The sequence below is a fragment of the Anomaloglossus baeobatrachus genome, chromosome 4, assembly GCF_048569485.1.
Source record: "Anomaloglossus baeobatrachus isolate aAnoBae1 chromosome 4, aAnoBae1.hap1, whole genome shotgun sequence".
NCBI classification, from domain to species: domain Eukaryota; kingdom Metazoa; phylum Chordata; class Amphibia; order Anura; family Aromobatidae; genus Anomaloglossus; species Anomaloglossus baeobatrachus.
The window spans coordinates 653,697,637-653,719,356 of NC_134356.1; the positions used below are offsets into that span (position 1 = coordinate 653,697,637).

Sequence of the window (21,720 nt, forward strand, 5' to 3'; positions counted from 1 at the left end):
ACTAATCCTACTAATTAAATCACAAGACTAACTTTTTTTTTTTTTTTTTTACCCCTTTTCACAGAATCCCAAACAGACACACAATTCCCTAATGAAATTCAACAATTACAGTTATCACCACTATGTAATTGTGTTGAAACTATGCACTTATCTTAAATTCAGCACTTTACTTCCGTTCAGCACCTCGCTCGCTCAGCACCTCGCTTGTGCTGGGTGGTTTATATAGATGTACAATGACTACCAGAAGCTGCTAGAAGCTTCTAGAAACCGGTCACGTGTGTAGGGACACATCAGACCGGACGACAACCCAGTTAGTGTTTCGGTGGAGCAGACGCTACTCGGACCACGTGTGTAACAACACGTCAGGCCGGATGGTAACCAGTTAGCGTTGACCGAGAAGACCGCTGCGACAGCGCCCTGTCGGCCACGTGTGTACGACACGTCAGGCCGAGCGGTCCTCCGATTAGCATTTCTGGTCACCACTCGACTGGCCACGTGTGTAAGGACACGTCAGACCAGGTAGTCACACCAGTAGCATTTGACTGGGAAGCCGAGGAGGATAATAGGGTTCACACACCCAGTCCAGGAACACCCTGTTAACTTCACAGGGGTTCTGGGGTGCGTTGTCCGTGCGCGTAGAGGGCACAACCGGACAGGTGGCGCAGCAGGTACACTGTCCGTGTGCGTAGAGGGCACTCCCGGACAGGTGACGCAGTAGCCGCAGCCCAGTTAACGCCACTGGACTGCTCTAGCACAACAGGAACGGTAGCAAGGAAGCATGGCGCCTGACCCTCATGTGCTGAGCCACGAATCTTGGCGTGACAGGCACCGTTCGCCTAGCCCTACCTACCGCTTCCAACAAGGCTTATGCCACCAAGACCTCTAAATGAAGACTGCGCACCTCCATGTTGTCTCCAGCCCCTTTTATAACGTGGGTCTGCCCCAAACCCCGGGGTGGAACCACCAAGGTCCAATAGCAGAGTGCCATGTCATCAGTGACGTCACATGCGACCGATCCGGAAACGCCACGTCATTGATGACCTCATGGCAGCCATGCCCCAAACACTTCACCAGTCATCGTCTGACGACCAATGGTGAGGTGCCAGATCATAGGGGCGGGCCTCTGCGAGCCAGTCCGGAGTTGCCACGTCATCAGGACACCTGACACCCTCTGCCCTATCAGGGCCTGCCAACCCCCCGGACATGTTCGTAACAGTACCCCCCCTCTAGCGGCCCTCCCACTCGAATGGTCTACAGTCGCCACAGATACCACTGAGCGACGGGCGGAAGATGGAGACATGCAGTGGGAGCTACAAGACTCGCTCTACCGCGTAATCACCCCAGACGACCAGTCGATATGTGGGGAATGCCGCTTCAACCAAGGAATACCCAGCAGAATATCATCTGCACCCTTAGGGAGAACCAGAAATGAAATGGTCTCCCTATGCCCAGATGATGGGCACTGTCCGCTGGTGAATTACCTTGGGCAACAAGGACCCATCCACCACACGGACTCTCACTGGCCTTGGCATTTGCACCAGCGGGATGGCATGCCGCCGGGCAAAAGAGGAGGAGATTAAACTATCTCCAGCACCTGTGTCCACACTTGCCCTTGTGGACCATGTTGACCCCTTAAAGGAAATGGATGTGGGAAACGTCACCCTAATGGATGACGCAGAGTCCAGTCTACCTCCAGCTATGGTCACCAATCGCGGTCGCTTACCCTGACGCTTTTGGGCAATGGTTGGCATCATGACCATACTGCCCACAAGCGAAACGGGAAATGCCCTTGCGACTCGAAGACCTAGTAACACCAACCCTAGCGATGTCCATAGGGACAGAGATGTCCTCTAAGGGAGGTGCAGTAGGAGAGACCACTACAGTGGCAGAACGACCCTCTGACCTGCGCTCCAGCTGACGTTCGGAGGTCCACAGGTCAATGCGGGTAGCCAGAGTCATGAGGCCCTCAAGGGTAGTTGGTACCTCACGCGACGCTAATGCGTCCTTCACGTGCGAGGCTAATCCCCTCCAGAACAGTGGAATGAGAGTCCTCTCTGACCACCGCAGTTCTGCAGCAAGTGTCCTGAAACTCACAGCATATTGACTTGAGGAGGTACGCCCCTGCTCCAAAGTCAGTAGCTGTAGGGCCGAGTCGTGAGTGATCTGAGGCCCCAGGAACACTTGTCGCAAGGACTCCAAAAACTCCTTAGAGTCCTGTACTACGGGGTCATTCCTCTCCCACAATGGTGTAGCCCACTCCAGTGCTCTATCAGAAAGCAAGGAGATGATAAACCCCACCTTCGACCTCTCAGTAGGAAACCGTGCAGCCAACAGCTCTAGATGGACTGAGCACTGGTTCACAAATCCCCTACATGCCTTGCTGTTCCCCGTAAACTTGTTGGGCAGCGAGAGGTGAGGGAGGGTTGGAGTAGGCTTGGTGACGGACACCATTGCAGCCGCTTGAGCCACCACATCATCCATATCAGCAGCAAGAGCAGACTTCTCCAGAGACCTCACTCTGGCATCAAGCTGCAGTATGAACTGACGTAGCTGCTCCATCTCCGCCATGCCAGCCAGACCCTGGCGCAGTCTTACTGTTACGGGGGAACTGGCAGATTAGAACCAGGGGTATATATCCCAATCGCCAGTCGGGGCCCACCGTGCTCCAGATGGTAATGGAGCTGCTGGCACCCTGTGGGTTTGGCGGAGACTATAGAGCTGGATGGCTCTCAGATAACTCAAGGAACCGGTCACGTGTGTAGGGACACATCAGACCGGACAACAACCCAGTTAGCGTTTCGGTGGAGCAGACGCTACTCCGACCACGTGTGTAACAACACGTCAGGCCGGATGGTAACCAGTTAGCGTTGACCGAGAAGACCGCTGCGACAGCGCCCTGTCGGCCACGTGTGTAAGACACGTCAGGCCGAGCGGTCCTCCGATTAGCGTTTCTGGCCACCACTCGACTGGCCACGTGTGTAAAGGACACGTCAGACCAGGTAGTCACACCAGTAGCATTTGACTGGGAAGCCGAGGAGGATAATAGGGTTCACACACCCAATCCAGGAACACCCTGTTAACTTCACAGGGGTTCTGGGGTGCACTGTCCATGCGCGTAGAGGGCACAACCGGACAGGTGGCGCAGCAGGTACACTGTCTGTGTGCGTAGAGGGCACTCTCGGACAGGTGACGCAACAGGTATTCTGTCCGTGTGCGTAGGAGGCACAACCGAACAGGTGACGCAGCAGCCGCAGCCCAGTTAACGCCACTGGACTGCTTTAGCACAACAGGAACGGTAGCAAGGAAGCACGGCGCCTGACCCTCATGTGCTGAGCCACGAATCTTGGCATGACAGGCACCGTTCGCCTAGCCCTACCTACCGCTTCCAACAAGGCTTATGCCACCAAGAACTCTAAATGAAGACTGCGCACCTCCATGTTGTCTCCAGCCCCTTTTATAACGTGGGTCTGCCCAAAACCCCCGGGGTGGAACCACCAAGGTCCAATAGCAGAGTGCCATGTCATCAGTGACGTCACATTTGACCTATCCGGAAACGCCACGTCATTGATGACTTCATGGCAGCCACACCCCAAACACTTCACCAGTCATCGTCTGACGACCAATGGTGAGGTGCCAGATCATAGGGGCGGGCCTCTGCGAGCCAGTCCGGAGTTGCCACGTCATCAGGACACCTGACACCCTCTGCCCTATCAGGGCCTGCCAACCCCCCGGACATGCTCAGTGAGGTCCTTACCGGACCTAGCCTCTGATGCACTAAGTGCCTGAGCAACAGGCTCAGAAAGCAGACTATCAGTTTGAGCATGCTCAGTAGGCACATCCCAGAACTTAGACACAGCACGAAGTCCAAGTACCTGTGCAAAGAGGTTAGGGTTAATTGTGGGAGCATGCTCAGTAGCCTGAACTGAGGACTTAGTCTCAGACATAACACAATCAGGCTGAGCATGCTCACTAGGCAAAACACCGGGCTTAGACTCTGGCTGGGGTAAATCGGCGCACGCATGCGCACTAGCCGCCTCTCCACACTTAGACGTGGTGGAAGGAGCAGGCAACTGGACGACCAGAGGCACGGCCAAGAACGGCAGCCGGCGCCTGGGCGCAACAGGAACCGCAGCAGGCTGCTTGCGGCTATGGCGGCGCCGGTTCGTAACACTTATCCTCCCATACTCCGCCGTTTACACCTCGGGGTCACGAAACCGGTCAGGGCCACCCGTGACATCCCCTGATCCTCATCGGCCTGGTGACGAGTATCTTACCTACGACCCCCTGGGGTGTTACACTAGCAATGGCAACTATCTGAGCTGACAATATTAACAGCAGAGGTGAATGGGAAACTCAGAACAGCTGAGACCTGGCTTTTCACCCTCATTTAGGAGACCAGAAATACTACTTAACCCTGGCAGCATCAGATCAGGGAGTATCTGCACAGCCAGCAGTTTTAACCTGTGCAAGTGTGCGTGTAACCCTTCCCCTTGCGATTTGCTGACACCTGAAATTCAGGGGACCACTATCCGTCATTGTATCCTTATGACAGAGGTAAGTAGGTTGGATTATGTCCAGTTGAGAAAGAGTCGGTTGCATCAACGCTGCATAATGAGAAGAGGGATATGTAGGTCATCCGGTACCTATTGGTGGTGGATGATAAATTTATCTAGTTTCTCCATTGTGGAAGGTAGGAGCCTTCTCTGATGTACAGAGAGAAGGGTAGTGTACATTCTTTTGACTAAAAGGGGGCAGTAGTTTCATGTCAATTGGGGAGACAGCTAGATAGGTAGTCTAAGCTGGAAAAGGTTTCATGTTCACTTTCTGGTGCTAAGTGCTTTGGGATGAGAAGTAAGTAGATTATCTATTGACCAATGAAAAAGACTTGGTAGTATTCCTTACCTAGTACCATACTGACCATCTTTAGTTATGGGGTCTCGGAAGTGCTTAAGAGCCCCCAATTGTCCTTTAATTTATCCTCTTTGTGTATATAAGCATTTATAGTGCCTTGAAATAGTATTCATACCCCGTTAAGTTTTCCAGAGTAACTGAATACAAATGTACGTCACAATTTTCAGATTTATATATTTTAAATATTTAGAAAACCATGGATCATTTCCTTTACCCTTCACTAATACGTGCTACTTATTGATGGTATATCACATAAAATCCCAATAAAATACATTTAGGTTTGTGGGTGTAACTTGAAAAAAAATTGTAAAAGTTCCTAGGATATGAATATTTTTTTTCAAGGTATTGTATTTATCTTGGTATATGAAGTGATGACCCACCACTCCTACCCTAAATCTCATACATCAATACATTTTATGATAAATCGGAACCTATAACATTCTGTATTACCCAAGTGACCACAATACATATTGGGTTTTTTTTATGCCTGTCTTGGTTTCACAGAATGCAACAGAAACTGCCCCTCGAAAGAAAAAGGGCGGAAAAGGTAAAAAGAAGGATAGAAAGGGCAAAAAGAAGAAGAGAAAGGCTTTAGCAGAGCACACAACACATGTGCTCAGCACTGTCATAACTTCGACAGAAGCAATTACTACTACCTCTGCTGCCACTCAGGCGGTCACTCTTCTCATGGTAACCACCCCACCCAAAATGCAATTCTAGTGCCAACCCGCTTTATCTATGTCTGAGGTCAGCACGATATATGACCTGGCACCAAAGATCATGGCTTATTTTAATCATTAACACCATAATGCCACCAAATTATTGTTCATCTGTCATCTCATCTTGATATCCAACACTAACATGATCATCATCATCATCATCTGCTTTAAATGTTTCAAGAGTTTCGAATCATACAAAAGGCGTCCTGCTCTACTGATTAGGCAGCAGTAACTTAACAAGAATATTCAGACAAGTTGGACTTGTCCTCAAGAACGTCTGGTTCTAACAGCTGTTTTTTCCAGGGTCAATGTTTTGATCTGTACCAAATCCAATCAAATGAATAGAAACTACAAAGTTCTCCAATTGTGCCTTATGAAGTCCTAATAGTTAACCCCAGAAGGTTTTCCCCCATTATCTAAAAGTTTTCATCAAGAGCAAGTCTTCACTGCAGTCAGACAGGGCTTTCTTAAGTCACCCTCTCCAAACACAAAATATTGCTTTTGGCCAATCGATTGTTTGGCCGATGTTTCATCTGACTGCTTTATCTCCCAAAGACGCTCCTGTGTTCTCTGTGGCAGAAACTTATCTCCTGGAGAACAAAAGGATCCACTATCCAAAATTGGACTTTGCTGGATCTGTAGTCATCTGTCACTTTGAGAGGAACCCCAATACACATTAGACTATCGGCCAATCCAGTCGATATTGGCTGATGTTCCTTTAAAGAAGAAGTAGGGAAAGAGTTGATACCAGGAAAGGTTCCCATATGTACGAATGAGTATAACTGGTAGTTCTTTGTCTCAGAAACAAAGGAAAAAGGAATTGTGAATTAATCAGGGACTCAAAAAGTCACTTAGACGTTGGAGACTGCAATTTTTCATCCCTATGATCAATGCTACCATGTTTTTTTTGCTACCATGTCCTCTGGGACAGTGGTAACAGTGTGGGCTTTTGCTTTGCACCCTAGTTTATTTGGTTTCTCCATATGTAGAAGTTTTATTTTTCACAAGCAACTCCACCTTCGATCTTAGGTTGCATTTGGTTAGTCCTATGATCACTGACAAGTCAAAAATGTTGGTAAATTCACATGAAATAGGTCAATATTGAAGGGTTATTTTGATGCAGTCAAACTGCCCCAGAGTCAACTCTACCTGGGACCTGTATGGGGTATAACTAAGTCCTCTAAAGAGCACTAATAAGCCTTAAAATGTGTATGTAAAATGCCCTAATTAATAGAGTTATCCACTCTTGTCCATGAGCTGTTTGAACTTCTAGGTGTGGAGGACACGTGAAGAGTAGCGAACATTCATAAAGTCACTAGAAGTAGGTCACTTTTGAAGGATAATTTTGCCAAAAGGAACTGAAGAGTCATTTATTTATTAGTACGCCAAATTAGATTTATAATGTCACTTTTTCACATCACTTAACATCTGTTTTCCACCCTCTCATCCTGGCACTAACTCTTCCAAAAGAAGCATGAGAATTCCTGTGTCATTCGCCAAAATCCATCTCATCTCATCCCATCATTCATGACATCCATTGACGTCTCTGTGCCTTGTATTAAAGGCTGGGTCATTTCAGCAAAGGAAAGAACCATGGGCATCTCTGTAAGGGATCTCGGGGCACCTTGGCAACAACCATCTGGTGCAAATTGTTCCACTGCTATAAAGTCTGTTGTAATGACAAAATAGAAAGGAAATAATAAAAAGTAACCATAGTAAAAATAAACAGAAAAACGAAGCGAAATGAGGGCGTTGGAAGAGATTATAATGATCTCTTTCTCATGGTCCACCAGTCTTCGTCCTTGGCTTTCAATGTTGGGCAGTAGTTTATTCATTAATTATGGAACATTGTGTTCCAAGTGTAATCTAGTTTTCAAGCCTATGTAGCAGTCCAGTTTGATGTCTCCACATGGCAAGATCTGAAAAACATGGTGGATGACTATCAGTTGTACTCAGCAAACTGTTGCCTAGAGGAAAATAATACCACAAATGGTGGTTGAAAGTAGAATAAGATCTCATGCATGCATAAGACCTTACTACGGATCTATATTATGGTGGCCACAGCATGTTGTAGGTCCATACTATACTTCCGACTTTACACAAGGGTTATAAATTTTCTCATATAGGTTAGTATGAATGCCATGAGTAAAAAAAAAATCATGGCATGTGTTGTTGTAGGCCATAATGCTCCTATGGATGAGGTATCCATCGATAGGAACATTAATGGAGAATGTAATGTCCAAGCAGTAAAGTTTCTTTTAAATGATACCACCAAAAGAGACATATTGTCCTTGCAATGCTCCCAGGGAAGTATAATATGCAAAGAGCCTCTTCGTAAAGATAGAAAACATGGTTTCTAGTGTCACCTGTTGGAAGTAACAAGAAGTCAATTTCGACCCTTTAATTGACCCTTAGGATATAAGGCTATCCCAGATTCTCTATTTGTATGCAGCTGTTTCTGGGTTTTTGCTTCTCAAAGCTTCTGTAAAGTAAAAGACTGCTTCATCAGGTGAGAATGTAGTGACTGAAGTAGGCACTACTATTGTTATAAGGACTCTGTGTGCCACTATAGAGGCAAATCCATAAGGTTAAGCCTTTCCTTAACTACTTCATAGGGAAACTTGAGGAAGTTGTACTCAACATGATCTAAACCTATTGTCGAGCAGACTGTGGAGTATGGGCTTCATCAAAAAGGTTGACACACCCTTCTTGTAATCAGTTTATGAAGATAAAATTGTATCCAAACGTCTAAGTCGAGAGCAAATTAGTGAATATTTACATTGACCAGCCAACCTAGGTAGTCCCCAGATGTTGTTGCCCATAAAATATAGTATTTGTAGGACATTGCTTGGAAATGCCCTCACAGATCCTTTCTGAAATTGCCCGGCTTTCACAACATATATTTAAGAAAACTAACTTATGTATATTAAATCATAAAAGACAGAGACAAGAAGGGTGCGTCCAACAGAAGACCCCAGTCTATCTGAGTACGAGTTCCCGGACTATTACTACACTGCTGCTCCTGAAGAAGACATCACTGTGTCCACAGTGACTGTGAGCATCAATGCTACTGACTATGAGGTAACTAGCCTACTGCCCTACCGGCATGTACATACAATATGTGGGATGGTTGGTGGTGTTTTTGAATAGTTTTTGGATTCTTCTACAATTTTCTAATATTTACAAAGATTCCAAAGGTGTCCATTTATATGTCAATGTAATGAACCTCCAGTTTGGCCCCGTCTTTTATCTCCGTCTGTGGCCACATCTTCACAGATGCCAAGTAGCAAGCCCTCCTAGAAAAATCTCAAAACACAACTAGAACATGTATAAATTGTAAGAAGTCTTCTATGGTCACCCTTACTTAGGAATACGTGACTGGGGAGGAGGAAGACAGAAAAGACGATGATGACTATGAGATCAAACAATATGAAGATGAGGACTATGACAACAGAGAGGGGAGATATGGACCAGTAGAGCGTGGACAGGTGGATACCCAAGAAGCTGAGGTGAGACTCAATCTATTTTATTATTAAAGTATATTGTTATGTCTTCTTGATTATCCTATCCTATCATCATGTCGTATTGACTTTCCAAACTCTTACCTAAAAGTGCCAAAAACACCAACCAAACAAAAAGATACAGATTTAGATTTGGTCATATACTCATCAGCTTGTAGGAAGCCAAGAAATAAAAAACTTCTATTCTTAGATAGAGTATGTCTCTATTTCTTCAAATCAACTACTCTTTTTATTTTTTTCATTTTAGGAAGAGCAGAGCCTGACAGGACAGAAGGGAGAACCAGCCATAATAGAACCGGTTAGTACAAGTATGAGACCCTATTATTGCTATGTTATATCGTTTTATACAAGTATTTATGACACATTACATGGATGTCTGTTACAGGGTACAGTGATCGAGGGTCCTATGGGATTTCCCGGATACTCGGTATGTAAAACTACAAGTTGTGTCTACAAAAAGTCACTGTTATAGCCAGTTCCTCTAAGTGAACTCTTTATCTATTATGTTCATATCTAGGGAGAACCAGGGCCAGCTGGACCTTTAGGTCCTCCAGGACCACCTGGAGATCCTGGTGAGAGGGTAAGCAATAATTTTCATTTGTATTTAGGACATGTGTATCCAGCACTTCTAAGATGGTCCTAGGCAAGTTTACATATTCTTGGTCTACACAGGAGGAGAATATTTGTGAAGGTTCCCTCACTGGCGCATGGCAGAACCTTAGAATGACCTATGTCTTCTTGATCACAAATCTTACCAGTTTTTATATCAACAGTGGTTTGCTAGCTTTTGGTGAGGAAAAGGGTACAGACAAGTACAAGAAAGTTACGCTCCATTCCATAGTCCATAGCCTACTGTGGTAGTGTGTAAAAGTTATGGTAATTGACAGAGATCTCTCAATCTACGTCAGACTTGCCAACTTTCCAGGAATATCCGGGAGGTTCCCCGAAAAACGAGGGAAGGAGGTAAAAGGGTCCAGTGTGCTCGGCACTACACAAACGTCCTACAAATCAAGACGAAATATCTCGTCTTATACACTTCCAAAATGTTTTATTTGAAGGTCATAGACATATTTCTATTCAGAAATAAGGGGGTGTGGCCTGGAAAATGGGGCATCATCTATCAACATATAGACATTTGTATGTTAAATTTTCAAACTTCCCAATTTTCCTGGACAACAATTTAACAACGTTGGCAACAGTGATCTACACAGATCTGTCGAATCAACACTGATAATGTGGTCAGCACAATAATGTAGACGTTCCCCTAGTGTAAACAGGGAGTGTGCTATTTTGTGAACTTTTTGAGATGCATCGGGATCAATCACATGAATGATTGTTTATATAAACCTCAAATTGGACAAATCAGGCGAGATGTAGGTAACAGAGGTCATGCAGAATCGAGGAGGCGATACTGTGGAACATATGTGATGGTACACGTAGATTGGGAGAGTCTGTTAACAAATATAAGTCCAAACCAGGAAGTAGTACTAAGACTTAAAGGGTTATTCCCATCTTCAAGATCCTATCCCAATATGTAGTAGGTCTAATAATAATAATAATATTAGCAAATACCTCCAATTACAAATGTAGTATAGATCTCCTGATATAGCCATGTCTCTTACCTCATCTGCAGGGCATTGCAGCTCAGGTATCCATGGTTACGACCACTCACATAGTGACAGTTGCTCGTGGTCATCATGTGCAATGCATTACAGTAGCTTAGGTATCCTTGGTTACGATCACTCGTATAGTGACAGTTAGTTGCTCGTGGTCGTAACCATGAATACCTAAGCTACTATAATGCCCTGCACATGAGGTAAGAGACATGGCTATATCAGGAGAACTATACTACATTTCTAAATGGAAGTATTTTCTAATACTATCATTATTACAGCTACTACAGATTCGGATATGATCTTGGAGATGGGAGTACCCCTATAAGCATAGTCAAGACAAATTCAGAATAGGGATATGGTAGAGTGAAGATGAAACTTCTGATCTTATGTCTATGGTGTATTATCCTAGTGGTAACTTTTAGGAAAAAGGGTTGAGCTTCCCACAGAAGATAATAGAGAATGTCTAGCTGGCCATAGAGCTTGGAGTTTGTCTAGAAAATACTGTTCCACATTAACCCCATTACGACCGCGTTACGTTTTAAAACGGCACTAAAAAAGGGTACTTATTCCTTTCTGCCGTTTTAAAACGGCGGTCGGAAAAAAGGGTCTAGCGCCCCCCAGAGTCAGAAAATTTCCGGGGTCTCAGCTGCCGGGGGTAGCTGAGACCCTGGAGATCATGATTCGGGCCGGTTTTTCCGGTCCCCGCTCACCTGATGACCGGTATACACCGTATACCGATCATCAAGTTATAGTAAATGACCGCGCCGGTAAAAAATCATTTATCTCCCATCTGGCATGATCAAACATGCCAGATGGGAGATAAATCTTTTTCCCGGTTCCCTCCGGTCCCCTCGGTATCCCCAAAGTGCCCCCCCCGACCCCCAACCCCCTCCCGAAAATCCAAGATGGCCGCGCGCATCGGAGAGCACAGCAGCGCGCCGGCCGCATTTACACTGTTCCTATGGTTTCTGTCGTATGTGCCATAACACATACGACAGAAACCTGCTCCCCAGGCCCTGCCGGGTCCCCCCCCACCCTCCCCCTGGTGTCCCCCGGTGTCCCCCGGTGTCATACATACCGGAGCGCTGATCCCCCGCGGCCCCCTCCTCCTTCTCTGCAGACTCCGGTCACATGTGCCGAGCGCAGATGACAGCTTCCTGTGTTCAGGACGCTGGCTGCTGCTCAGCACTGTGCAGCTGTGACCCGGGGAGGGTGGGTGCAGCTTTTTGCACCCACTCTCCTCAAATGGAGGGTCTGCCCTCCTAGAAAATGGGGGATACGTTCCCTGAACGTGTCCCCCATATTCTAGAAGGTCCAGAGGCGACGTGGGACGTCCAAATGGATTATAGTGGATTTTTTTTTTTTCTTTTCAATAAATTGGTCAATCAGGGAATGTTTTGGGGAGTGTTTTTTCAAATAAATTTTTTTTTGTTGTCAATTTTTTTTCTTATTACTGTCAATTAGTTATGTCGGGTATCTGATAGACGCCGTGACATAACTAATTGCTGGGCTTGATGCCAGGTGACATTACACACCTGGTATCAACCCCATTCATTACCCCGTTAGCCAACGCACCAGGGCGCGGGATGAGCTGGGGCGAAGCGCCAGAATTGGCGCATCTAATGGATGCGCCACTTCTGGGGCGGCTGCGGCCTGCTATTTTTAGGCTGGGAAGAGTCCAATAACCATGGCTCTTCCCATCCTGAAAATACCAGACCCCAGCTGTCAGCTTCACCTTGGCTGGTGATCTAATTTGGGGGGACCCCACGTTTGTTTTTTTTTTTAATTATTTATTTATAAATAATTAAAAAAAAAAAAACAGCTTGGGGAGCCCTCCAAATTGATCACCAGACAAGATGAAGCTGTCAGCTGTGGTTTGCAGGCTACAGCTGTCTGCTTTACCCTAGCTGGCTATCAAAAATAGGGGGGACCCCACGTCATTTATTTTAATTTTTTTTTTTTTTTTTGGGCTAAATACAAGGCTAGGCATCCTTTAGTGTCACATGAAAGGCACTAAAGGGCGCCAGCTTAGAATATGCAGGGGGGTGGGACGTTATATATATTTGACATCCATTCATCCATTGTAGCATTTTACGCTGTGTGCCCACAATCAGGGTTTGCAGCGTTTTGGGCGCAGAGTGTTTTCCCTGCGTCCATAACGCTGCGTTGTGCAGTAGAAGCACAGTGGCAGGATTTTTAGAAATCCCGTGCCCACTGTGTTTCTTTTCTCCGCAGCATAAACCGACCTGTGGCGCAGCTTCCCGAGCCTCAGCATGTCAATTTATGCTGCGGAGATGAGTGTTCTTTGCAGGTAGAATAAAACTAAAGTCCACAGCAGCCTGAACCCAAATCGTGGGCATGGGCAGCTGCGTTCTCCCGTGGACAACACTCACATTTCTGCAGGAGGCTGACACTGGGTACTAGACGCTGTGTCGCTGGATCATGGCCACATAGCCTAAAGGCTACTTTACACGCTGCGATATCGGTCCCGATATCGCTAGTGTGGGTACCCGCCCCCATCTGTTGTGCGACACGGGCAAATCGCTGCCCGTGCCGCACAACATCGCGCAGACGCATCACACATACTTACCTGCCCGGCGACGTCGCTGTGACCGGCGAACCGCCTCCTTTCTAAGGGGGCGGTCCGTGTGGCGTCACAGTGACGTCACTGAGCGGCCGCCCAATAGAAGCGGAGGGGCGGAGATGAGTGGCCGGAACATCCCGCCCACCTTCTTCCTTCCTCATAGCGGCCGGGAGGCAGGTAAGGAGAGGTTCCTCGTTCCTGCGGCGTCACACATAGCGATGTGTGCTGCCGCAGGAGCGACGAACTACATCGTTACTGCTGCAGTAACGATAATCGAGAATGGACCCCCATGTCACCGATGAGCGATTTTGCACGTTTTTGCAACGATGCAAAATCGCTCATCGGTGTCACACGCAGCAACATCGCTAATGCGGCCGGATGTGCGTCACCAATTCCGTGACCCTAACGACTCCGCATTAGCGATGTCGCAGCGTGTAAAGCCCCCTTAACAGTGAGAAATTTGTTGCTACAGCAACATTTTTGTGAAGTACCTGTGGATTCAAAATGCTTACTATACTCCTGAATAAAATCCTTGAGGGGTCCAGTTTCCAAAATGAGGTCACTTGTGGGGGGTTTCTGATGTATAGGTACCCAAGGGGCCCTGCTAATGTGACATGGTGCGCGCAATTTACTTCAACTTTTCCAAAATTCAAATGGTGCTCCTTCCATTCCAAGCCCTCCCATTTATCCAAACAAAGGTTTTTGGCCACATGTGGGGTATCCCTGCGCTCACAAGAAATTAGATAACAACCTGTGGTGTACACGTTTTGTTGTTGCCTCTTGAAAAAGTGAAAAATGTGTCGCTAAATCAACATTTTTGTGAAAAAAATGAAAATTTCAATATGGCAACCTAAGCTTATCAAATTCTGTGAAGTATTCGTGGATTCAAAATGCTCAATATATACCTAGATTAAAGCCTTGAGGGGTCTTATTTCCAGAATGGGGTCACTTGTGGGGGACCTCCACTGCTTAGGCACCTCAGGGGCTCTCCTAATGCAACATGGCGTCCGCTATTGATTCCAGCCAATTTTGCAGTCAAACTGCACTCCTTCTCTTCTGAGCCCTGTAGTGTGCCCAAACAGTTGATTTCCACCACATACAAGATATCAACAAACTCAGGAGAAATTGCGCAATAAATTTCATGGTGATTTATTTCCTGTTACCCTTGTGAAAAAAAAAGCTACCTGGTTGAAGTAACAATTTTGTGGTAAAATTTTATTTTTTTATTTTCATGGCTCAACGTTATAAACTTCTGTAAAGCACCTGGAGGTTCAGGGTACTCACCAAACATCAAGATAAATTCCTTGAGGGGCCTAGTTTCCAATATGGGGTCACTTGTGGTGTTTTTTTGCTGTTTACGTACCTTAGGGGTCCTCCAAATGCGACATGGTGCCTGCAATCTTTTTCAGCCAAATTTCCTTTCCAAAATTCAAATATTGCTCCTTCCGTTCCAAGCCCTCCCATTTCTCCAAACAAAGGTTTCAGACCACATGTGAGGTATCACCGCGCTCATAAAAAAGTGGGTAACAAACGTTGGGGTCAAATGTTTGGAATTACCTCTTGAAAAAGTGAAAAAATTGATGCTAAAGCAACATTTTTGAGAAAAAAATGAAAATTTTCAATGTGACAACGTAACGTTATCAAAATCTGTGAAGTACTTGTGGATCCAAAATGCTCACTATACCCCTAGATAGAAGCCTTAAGGGGTCTAGTTTCCAAAATGGTGTCACTTGTGAGGGGTTTCTGCTGTTTAGGTACCTTAGCGGACATGTAAATGCAACATGGTGCCCGCAATCTATTTCAGCCAAATTTGCTTTCCAAAATTCAAATATTGCTCCTTCTGTTCCGAGCCCTCCCATTTGTCCAAACAAAGGTTTCTGACCACATGTGGGGTATTGGCGCGTTCATAAGAAAGTGGGTAACAAGTTTTGGGGTTCATTTTGTTGTGTTATTTCTTCTAAAAGTGAATAAATTTGGGGTAGAGCAACATTTTAGGTAAAATTTTATTTTTTGCTTTTTTTCATTCCACTTTGCTTTAGTTCCTGTGAAGCACCTGAAGGGTTAATAAACTTCTTGGATGTGGTTTTGAGTACTTTGAGGGGTGCTGTTTTGAGAATGGTGTCACTTTTAGGTATTTTCTGTCACTTAGGCCTCTCAAAGTCACTTCAAATGTGATGTGGTCCCTAAAAAAATGGTTTTGTGAATTTTGTTGAAAAAATGGGAAATTGCTGATGAACTTTGACCCCTTCTAACTTCCTAACCCCAAAACATTTTGTTTCAGAAATTGCGCTAATGTAAAGTAGACATGTGGGAAATGTTATTTATTAACTGTTTTGTGTGACATAACTCTCTGGGTTAAGGGCATAAAAATTAAAAGTTTGAAAATTGCAAAATTTTCAAAATTTTCATCAAATTTCCGATTTTTTCACAAATAAAAGCAAAAAATATCGTTCTAAATTTATAACTATCATGAAGTACAATATGTCACGAAAAAACAATGTCAGAATCACCGGGATCCGTTGAAGCGTTCCAGAGTTATGACCTCATAAAGTGACACTGGTCAGAATTGCAAAAAATGGCCTGGGCATTAAGGACAAAACTGGCTTCGTCCTTAAGGGGTTAAAAGATTTTTTTAGATTTTTATTCCAGGTTTTTAATTATCCAGTTTCTTCCTAAAGAATACACCAGTTTTTGGACCTCTAATGGTCCTGCTAAAAGGTTCTACTTTCTTGAGACTTCTTGGATTCATCCATGTTTAAAAATAAGGAAATCAATCATGTTGGACCTTAAGGAAGCTGCTAAAGTTCTGGTACATTTTCAGTGTTGGTTGACTTATAGGCTTATAGGCTTATAGGCTAGGACTCTTAAGCAATGAAGGTCATATTCGACTGTCGTCATGTGGGTCAGAAAAAAAATATGGCTAGGGCCAGGTTTGAGAATTTGACACTGGAATAAGTTACCTCTTATAGAATTTTTTCTTGATAGGCCAATTATTCCTTTTTCTCAATGTGAAGGACTCAATGGTCTTCGCTTCTTAGGCCAGACGTCTCGCTAACATATCAATGATACATCAGACCATCTATAGTTTTCATATTTTACAGTCAATAATCTGTAAAATAAAATTGACAAAATAGTAAGACGATGGCCTGATAACTGTGTGCTCTTTGGTCTGAGTTTATCCAAGAAGCCATGGAAATTGAAGGGCAAAATCTGTCGATCTTGGAAAAATGCTGGGTAACCTGGCTAAACTAGGAAGCTGAGTCTAAGTCATTGGGAGACCTTCTTCTCTTGCAGTACCAAGTTGGCAGGCAGAAAGCCTAGTAAGGCAGTGCAAGGGTCCCGGTAGGCAGAGGTCAGTGAACGGTAGAAAGACAGACGTCAGGATGGGCCATAGACGAGATGTTGTCAAATAGACAAGCCGAGTCAGTACCAAAGGTATCAGATATGGAACACCCTAGCGGAGAACTTGATCCAAATGGATCTATTTGCGTAAGCCCAGCGTGACTGAAGAGGGCTGCTTTGTCTTCTAAAAACCCATGTCTCCTGGACAATTAGTGCCACTGGCATTTTAAAAATGAGAAATTCACAGTAGAGTCACAATCCAGGAAGCCACTGTAGTGGCCAAGATTAGGCCAAAGTAACAAGTGGCCACAAAGAGCATCTGTCTTTCATCTCAGTGACCATTGTGTAATACTCGATTATGCCTGTGGTGGCGCAGTATTGGAACTGACCACTTGTGGTTGGATTTCCCTTCACATGACAACTGATCCCGCTGATCCAGATTCCTGGGGATGTATTCATAGTATCCTTTGGGGACCAATCTTCCAAAAAGGGATTTTCTATAGCATCTAATAACTCCCTATTAGTTTAAATGGGCCTCCTATCTACTTATATAGGACAATCCTGAGGTCTAATGTTCCTATTTCCAATATGTTGGATATGTACACTGAGGAGCAAAAGGGTAACAATTTTTTGCACTTTTGAATTCTGGCTCCGTATCTCACCATCCACTACAGCTTTGAGCATGAGATGACCTTCATTTTATAGAAAATCATCTTGGCTATCTCATTCATAAACTTGACTTGCAACTATTTAGCATATGATTAGTTATGAAGATTCTTGTCATGTCACTGTTTCTGAATCCTTCTGGGCATGGTCTCGGTCAGATTCAAGCATATCTCAACCGAAATCTGATCCCAGGTCTCTTATCCATGTTCCCAGTGTTGGTGTATACTGGGTCGCTCACTTGGGGATGTATACAGCTTTTTCTTCAACTCTTCCCACAAGTGTTGGATTGGGTTGAGGTCCGGTTACTGTGGGGACAATCAAGCTCCTCTATTTCACTGTCATTGAACCATTTCTTCTCCAATCTCACCGTATGCTTCGAGTCGTTTTCCTGCTCGAACACTATGTCGTCCTTTTCATACCCATAGTACTCAAGTGTATGAAGTAACTCAACTTGTAGGATACTCACACAGAGCTCAGCATTGAGACCACCATCGATCCTGGTCAAGTATCCAACGCCTTTGGCTGTGAAATATCCCTATATCATCAGGATCCTCCACTAAACTTGACATTTCTTTCAATTTTTCAATACGTTAGCCCTTTTTCCCTTGTTTCTTCCAGACCTATTTGCACACATCAGAGCCGTCTATTGACTTTTATCTCATTGCTCCAAATCACCTATTTCCAATCTTCTGCTCTCCACTTTTTGTACATTTTGGCAAACTTGAGCCAATGCTTCTTATGACGATATTGAAGTCAAGGCTTCTTCACCTTTTTTCGGGCCACCATTCCAGATTTTTTCGTGAGTCGCACAGTGCTTCCATGGACGTCTGTGATCTTACTATTATGAAGCATACGAGCTGCCTCCACTGCCATGATTGTCCCGAAAGAACTGATAGACCTTGTGATGTGCCGAATTGTTGGCTCCAATATTTTGCATGGACATCACCTCTTGGCTTTTGAATGGATAGACGGACTTCTTTTCACATTCTTCCAACTATCATGGCCTCACATGGTGCAGCTTGGCAATTTGCTTGGCCGAGAAACCGCTATTGATCAGCTGGATGGTGCAGTTTCTCTTTTCTTGGGAAATCTTCTTCATGGCTGCTCCTCTATTCAAACCAGTGATGTTTCGCTGAGAATTAACCTAATGACACACTGAGCTATTAGGGAATGGGAGAACAGTTTGTAATTTGTAGTATATTTTTCCATAACCAGGAACAAAACAGTAACAATGCATTGACCTGACAAGAATCTGCATAACTAATCATATGCTAAATAGCTGCAAGTCAGATTTATGTATAAGATAGCCAAGATAATTGTCTATGAAATTAACATCGCCTTATGCTCAAAGCTGTAGAGGATGGTGAGATATGGAGCCAGAAATGCAGAAGTTCAATACATTGTTACCCTTTTGCTCCTCAATGTATTGAGTGATCAATATCATTATTTCAGGTGTATGTTAATAGCTATACTACCGACCTAGCAAAGGTAAGAGCTCAGATATATGACTTTCAGCTGAGAGATAGGAATCTGCCTGGTGATGTCATGTAATGTAAGCTATGAAAAGCTCTTTTATCCTTAGCCTATTTATTTGCCCTCCAGGCCGCACCACTATCAACAAGTCGGTGCACGAAACATGTCCTCCTCAATATCGTCTCTTTAACTGACATCCCTCCTTCTTCTTTCATAGGGTCCTCCAGGAAGACCTGGTCTCAATGGAGCTGACGGTATTCCTGGTCCTCCTGGGAACACAGTGATGCTTCCTGTGAGTTGACATTTTTTCCCATGGGATTATGGATAATTGGACAACTTTCTTTCCAGGAATTTAGAAGAAGCTTTTTATTTTGAAGAGTGACTCTCTTGACCTCGTGAATCATCACATTGAAATTTTATTATCACCATATCAATTATATCATCCATGGGGACATCACAGAGAACACGTAATTTGTTTTAATGATAGATAAGTTCTCAAGATCTTGATGTAATTAAAATGCTCTTCATGGGAAACATTAAGGGAACCAGAACATATTTCTTCATTGCATCTTCCAACTGCCCTATAAATGGTAAATAGTATACTGGATGGGTTTCCCTGTGATGTCAGTCAGGGGCCGACAAAGGCTTGGACGATTTTAGGATATATGTTGGTTCCCATCTATTCCAAATGTCTTCGAACTGTGGTGCTGAGTTTTGCCAAATTGTAGATATGGGCTGGTGTTCATTTCCCCTTCCATGAGCCTAATATCAATTCTCTAAATCTATGTTTGCTACCAATGCAGTTTCTTTGGAGAGGGGAATATAGAAAACGTTGGCTCCTACTAATAGCAAAGAGGAGGAGACCAACCAAGGAATAATTCCCTTCTCTTCAAAGAACTAAGAGGGGGAGAGGGGTTATTCACTGCTGGCTTAGGTTGGTTGGTATCCTGTGTAGTAGCCTTCTTCAAATGTACCATGTAATGCCCAAAAATTAAACTTGTACAGTGCCTAAAATGCATTGCTATAAGGTACCAACCAGTAACTATAGCTGCCCTTCTATAGCTTTGAGCGCTAAGTGATAGATTGGGTTAGAAGGGTTACACCAAGTTTGGAAGTTATCCCCGAGATACGGGATAACTCCCTGATCCGTGGGAATCTGACCATTCAGACCCCCAATCCATCTAAAAAAAGGAGCTCTCAAGAGCCGAGTTTGAATGGAGTATGGATTGAGCATGCGCGCCTCCACTCCATTCTTTCTCAATGGGACCGCTGGCGATAAAGTGCTTGGTTGGTCTTTAGCACTCCCATCAGGAATTAACTGAGCAGAGGTGCACATGCCTGACCACTGCTCCATTCAGACAGGACTTTTTATAGCCATATTCTTGGGATTGGAGGTGTTCCCAGTGGTCGGAGCCACAGAAATCTAGAAGTTAACCCCTCTCCTACAAATAGGGGAAATCTTCTGAACTTGGTTCAACCCCTTTAAGGTCTCAGTGCCCAGGCTCTGAAGACCAATGGTGACAAATGATGGTAGAGACAAGTGATGCACTATGTAGAACCAAAATCATATCTAAGAGGAGATGTCTAGGTACGATTACGGGACAAAATAGCCATGTTTTTCCAATCCCATACAAACTGTTTTAGCCTTTGCTCTGGTCAGAGGATACATTTTTCATAATTTTTCATCCTCATATCATGTTAACTGCTGCAACAAGATTCACCAGTGGTAAATGAGGTTTTCCAGTTGGCCATCTCCAGATCAGGATTTACACAGATTTAAAGGCAATCTGTCAAGAGTAGAGATGAGCAGACCCTTGGAAGTTTGGGTTCGCTGGGTTCAGCCGGACTTTAGCTAAAGTTCAGCTCAGGACCCGGACTTGACCTGGACCGTAATGGAAGTCACTGATCGGGCAGTGTGGTTCTTCGACCACATACAGCCAGCCATAACCAGAGCAGCTCCGTGGGAAGGAGGACAATTTTTTTTTTATTTATTTATTTATTTATTTATTTTTGACACACCTTGTCCAAAAATGCTGTTTTCACCCCCAGTGAGAGACGACATTACTTACTTTTTTCATATCATTTAAACGGGAATATATATATATATATATATATATATATATATATATATAACAATATATATTGTTATAATGACAATAACTGCTCAGGCAAAGTCTGATATAATGCCCAGATTGGAAAAGTTATCCATTACATAAAATGTCTAGGTGCCAAGATTGGAAAAGTGATCCATTACATAAAATGTCTAGGTGCCCAGATTGGTAAAGTGATCCATTACATAAAATGTCTAGGTGCCCAGATTGGAAAAGTTAGCCATTACATAAAATGTCTAGGTGCCCAGATTGGAAAAGTTAGCCATTACATAAAATGTCTAGGTATTATAAAGAATGACAAGAACTGCTCAGGGCAAAGTCTGATATAATGCCCAGATTGGTAAAGTCTTTAGTAACAAACAGTCTAAAAACTAATGAAAGAAGAAATCCTAAATGAACAACAGGATATCATTACTGGGAAAAACACAAAGAAACAGAAGTGTCATTCCTGACTATTAGTTTTTACTAACAAACAGTCAAAAACATGAAAGAAGAAATGCAAAATGAACAACAGGATATCTTTACTGGAAAAAAACAAAAAGGAATCAGAAGTGTCATTCCTGACTATTTGTTGCAGCATGGGAGGCTAGAATTACATTTTAATGCTAAGGGCAGCTAAGCCAGTTTCACAGATCTGCTGCCTGCTCTGTCCACCTACCTTTGGACGGAGCACCCCTGTAGTATTCTACACTCCGCCTGTTTGTCATTTAGGTATTCTATAGAATGACTAGGAGATGTATGAACATCTGATGTATTTCATACTTTGACGACCCATTT

The 21,720-nt window shown here is 44.3% G+C and overlaps 1 protein-coding gene across 1 annotated transcript in view; it reads left to right on the top strand.

Moving 5' to 3' along the window:
• Positions 1 to 21,720, top strand: part of COL5A3 (collagen type V alpha 3 chain) — a 307,612-nt gene that overhangs the window by 179,834 nt on the left and 106,058 nt on the right. The window contains exons 6-12 of the mRNA XM_075346486.1: positions 5,416 to 5,601; positions 8,571 to 8,711; positions 8,999 to 9,139; positions 9,399 to 9,449; positions 9,537 to 9,578; positions 9,669 to 9,731; positions 19,050 to 19,124. Of these exons, the coding sequence (XP_075202601.1) occupies positions 5,416 to 5,601; positions 8,571 to 8,711; positions 8,999 to 9,139; positions 9,399 to 9,449; positions 9,537 to 9,578; positions 9,669 to 9,731; positions 19,050 to 19,124 (699 nt within the window). The remainder of the gene's footprint in view (positions 1 to 5,415; positions 5,602 to 8,570; positions 8,712 to 8,998; positions 9,140 to 9,398; positions 9,450 to 9,536; positions 9,579 to 9,668; positions 9,732 to 19,049; positions 19,125 to 21,720) is intronic.